Raw genomic sequence first — 4,064 nt, 5'->3', positions numbered from 1 at the left:
TCAGGGGAAATTCTCCATACAGTTTTCTCTTTCCAAATTCCACATAAAACTACTTAACACAGCCAAGATGTTCAAACTCATCTGGAAAACTAACAGCGAAACAAACTACTATTTACAATGTATACAATGCAGAGTTGGACGTGTATTTTTCTTATTATTTGCAGTGTGCAGAGCGTGTGTCATTGCTGTGACTGGATCCGACACCACTACGGTCACTTGAGCTCAGAATACCTTTCCCTGCTGGACCAGATGGTGAGTTATCAGCACACTGTAAGAGGAGACTGAATGCATGTATTAAGGACAGCAAAACAACCAACCAAGTAAAATAGTCATTTGTTTCATGTTTAGCATCTGTGTTAGAAAACTGTTAGCCTATATTCGAATATACATTGTAAAAGGGCGCTAAGGCTATAATGACAGCGATCAAGAGAGTATATCTACATTAGACCTACTGTACTTGCAGTATAAGCTATACTTTATGTCTGTCTTGATTGCTCTTGAAGTATTTGACACGTGACTTAACATACTATATTGGTTGTTTTCCAGGGAGGAGATATCACAAAGCAGGATGCCCCAGTCTTTTTCCCAAGATCCCTTTACAGACACATAGATGATGCCGAGGTAAAGACTAGAATTATGACTTATCACGTTCCGATATGCTTTGGTATGGCAGTCTTAACCCAATGTTATATTGATGCCATAACCAAAGCCTATACTGTTTCTAATCTTCTTTTTATATCTTCCTGTGTAGGTTGAGGACCAAGTCAGATTCCTGAAAGAGACCATCTATCAAATCACAAAACTGTTTGATGGGAATATGAAATCTGTCACCTGGGACAAGAAAAACCTGGACGATTTCCTCAACATTCTAGAACGCCAATTGGAGAACCTTAATTCTTGTGTAAGTAACGGGTCTATTTAAAGTATAATCCCTGTTTAGGTCAGGGCTCTCCAACCCCGTTCATGGAGAGATACCTTCCTGTAGGTTTTCACTCCAACCCCAGTTGTAACTAACCTGATTCAGTTTATCAACCAGCTAATTAATCAGGTGTGGTAGATTAGAGTTAGAGTGAAAACCTACAGGAAGGTAGTTCTCCAGGAACAGGGTTGGAGAGCCCTGGTTTAGGAGTAGCCTGCTCCACTACAAGTGGAGAAATCTACTTATAAAGTACATATAAAGTATTCAACCCCTTGACATTTTCCACATTTTGTTACGTTACAGCCTTTTTCTATAATTGATTAAATAGATTTCCCCCCTCATCAATTGACACACAATAACCCATAATGACAAAGCAAAAACCGTGTTTTAGACAATTTTGCTAAATGAATTAACAATGAAAAACAGAAATATCACATTTACATAAGTATTCAGACCCTTTACTCAGTACTTTGTTGAAGCACCTTTGGCAGTGATTACAGCCTTGAGTCTTCTTGGGTATCATGCTACAAGCTTGGCACATCTGTATTTGGGGAGTTTCTGCCATTCTTCTCTGCAGATCCTCTCAAGATCTGTCAGGTATGATAGGGAGCGTCGCTGCACAGCTAATTTCAGGTCTCTCCAGTAATGTTCGATCAGGTCAAGTCTGGGCTCTGGCTGGGCCACTCAAGGACATTCAGAGACTTGTCCCAAAGCCACTCCTGTGTTGTCTTGGCTGTATGCTTAGGGTCATTGTCCTGTTGGAAGGTGAACCTTCGCCCCAGTCTGAGGTCCTGAGCGCTCTGGAGCAGGTTTTCATCAAGGATGTCTCTGTACTTTGCTCCGTTCATCTTTCCCTCGATCCTGAAAAGTCTCCCAGTCCCTGCCAATAAAAAACATCCCCACAGCATGATGCTGCCACCACCATGCTTAACCGTAGGGATGGTGCAAGGTTTCCTCCAGACGTGATGCTTGGCATTCAGGCCAAATAGGTTTCATAAGACCAGAGACACTTGTTTCTCATGGTCTGATAGTCCTTTAGGTGCCTTTTAGCAAACTCCAAGTGGGCTGCAATGTGCCTTTTACCGAGGAGTGGCTTACGTTTGGCCACTTTACCTTAAAGGCCTGATCGGTGGAGTACTGCAGAGATGGTTGTCTTTCTGGAAGGCTCTCCCATCCCCACAGAGGAAATCTGGAGCTCTGTCAGAGTGACCATCTGGTTCTTGGTCACCTCCCTGACCAAGGCCCTTCTCCCCTGATTGCTCAGTTTGGCCAGCTATAGGAAGAGTCTTGGTGATTACAAAGTTCTTCCATTTAAGAATGATGGAGGGCGCTGTTTTTTTGGGGAGCGTCAATGCTGCAGACATTTTTGGTACCCTTTCCCAGATCTGTGCCTCGACACAATCTTGTCTCTGAGCTCTACGGACAATTTCTCAACTTCATGGCCTGGTTTTTGCTCTGACATGCACTGTCAACTGTAGGACCTTAAATATACATGTTTGTGCCTTTCCAAATCAAGTCCAATCAGTTGATTTTACCTCAGTTGGACTCCAATCAAAGTGTAGAAACATCTCAAGGCTGATCAATGAAAACAGGATGCACCTGAGCTGAATTTTGCGTCTCATAGCAAAGGGTCTGAATTCGTATGTAAATAAGGTGTTTCTGTTTTTACATTGTCATTATTGGGTTTTGTGTGTTGATTGATGAGGATTTATTTTCTTTAATCCACTTTAGAATAAAGCTGTAACTTAACAAAATGTGGAAAAAGGGAAGGGGTCTGAATACTTTCCGAAAGCACTGTATATGGGGTATAACAGATTTTGAGCCAGTTTGCGACATCACATAAATAATACTGTAGCAATGAGAAATGTAAATTATTGTGGATTATAATTAATGGAATTTTTTTTGTATGCTTTGATACATTTTTCATTATGGCAAATCAAGTTTGATATTTTAAAGTGGAAATTACAATCTTTAGACTCCTTTTCAAACATTGAATACACATTAAGGTTCCATTTCCTGCCGTGCAGGAAAATTCTCTGAATAAAAGTGATCAAGTGAAGATCCTACATCTGTATGATGCTAATGTTTTGTTTAATTTTGTCCAACAGGTATCACCTGCCATGAAACCTGAGAAGAGACTGAAACGATACTTCAAGAAGTTGAATAAGAATGTTCTGAGAAAAATGGTGAGTTTGGTTTCGTATGGAAACGTGTTTAATACTTGTAATCAAATGAATATAAACTAGGCTAGGCTAAACAGGAGCAGTGTTCTTTAAAAATAAAGTGGGTTCTGGGGACATATGTATCAAACATCTCAGAGAAGTGCTGATCTAGTATCAGGTCTCCTCTGTCCTTATTTATAGTGGTCTAAAATACAAAACTGATCCTAAATCAGCACTCCTACTCTAAGAAGCTTAATACATACGGCACCAGTTCTTTCTTTGTTGTTCAAGACAACATGGTCATTATTTCGCCAAGAAAGTTCACCCCACTAATATTTCAAATGTTCTGTGTTTTTCAGAACTACAGTGCACAGGCGTGGGAGCTCATCAGGAAAGAGACAAAACGTCATCTGCAAAGATTGGATATCCTTGCGGCACAGATGTACTGATCATCCAGACTCATTTCAGAAGCTACGCCCTTACCAGTTTATAAAGCTTGAATACAATCATGTGGGACCCTGTCAGTCTATTTATTATATTTAAATCCATAAATTATTGTTTTTTATTTGTATAATTTATTATTTATATGTTGTATTTCCCTTTTGTACCTGTGTTGAACTGAACTGTATTGCCGGTCTACTATAAAAACCAATGAAAAAATAATATTGAAAATGTGAATAAAAACGTATTTTGTATAAATTGTCCAAATTTCGTTCTTGTCTGAAACCAATGAGAGTGGATTTATACTATATTTTCTACCCATCAGAGGGGATGCACATTAAACCTGTTGCTGATCAGTCACATGATCATTTCTACTTTAAGTTGATGTATGCTTGTAGTTTTGTTTCTTTATGTAACTTATTTTTAATGTGTTTTTGTACTTTGTGAGGGTTGCTGTTCTTTTTGTTTTTCCTGTTTGTTTTTGTGTGGTAACCACACTGGGGCAGTGGGCTGAAGGGGGTGGGGAGATCTGGGTGAGGAGT

The 4,064-nt window shown here is 39.6% G+C and overlaps 1 protein-coding gene across 1 annotated transcript; it reads left to right on the top strand.

Moving 5' to 3' along the window:
- LOC123741678 (interferon a3-like) lies at window positions 1-3,771 on the top strand. The gene is made up of 5 exons (XM_045714982.2): window positions 1-252; window positions 547-621; window positions 752-901; window positions 3,028-3,105; window positions 3,441-3,771. The coding sequence occupies exons 1-5, from the start codon at window positions 118-120 to the stop codon at window positions 3,528-3,530; spliced, it is 528 nt and encodes a 175-aa protein (XP_045570938.1). The 5' UTR covers window positions 1-117; the 3' UTR covers window positions 3,531-3,771.
- Window positions 3,772-4,064: the final 293 nt, after the last annotated feature.

Source organism: Salmo salar, chromosome 03 (genome assembly GCF_965601325.2).
Source record: "Salmo salar chromosome 03, fSalSal1, whole genome shotgun sequence".
Classification (NCBI taxonomy): domain Eukaryota; kingdom Metazoa; phylum Chordata; class Actinopteri; order Salmoniformes; family Salmonidae; genus Salmo; species Salmo salar.
This window is presented reverse-complemented; position numbering and strand designations above follow the sequence as displayed.

Bases quoted from the DNA above. Each gene is read 5' to 3' on its own strand.
- LOC123741678 (XM_045714982.2), top strand. From the start codon at position 118: ATGTATACAATGCAGAGTTGGACGTGTATTTTTCTTATTATTTGCAGT. The intron at 622-751 runs GTAAAGACTAGA...CTTCCTGTGTAG, and splicing joins GACACATAGATGATGCCGAG to GTTGAGGACCAAGTCAGATT. The intron at 3,106-3,440 runs GTGAGTTTGGTT...TGTGTTTTTCAG, and splicing joins AGAATGTTCTGAGAAAAATG to AACTACAGTGCACAGGCGTG.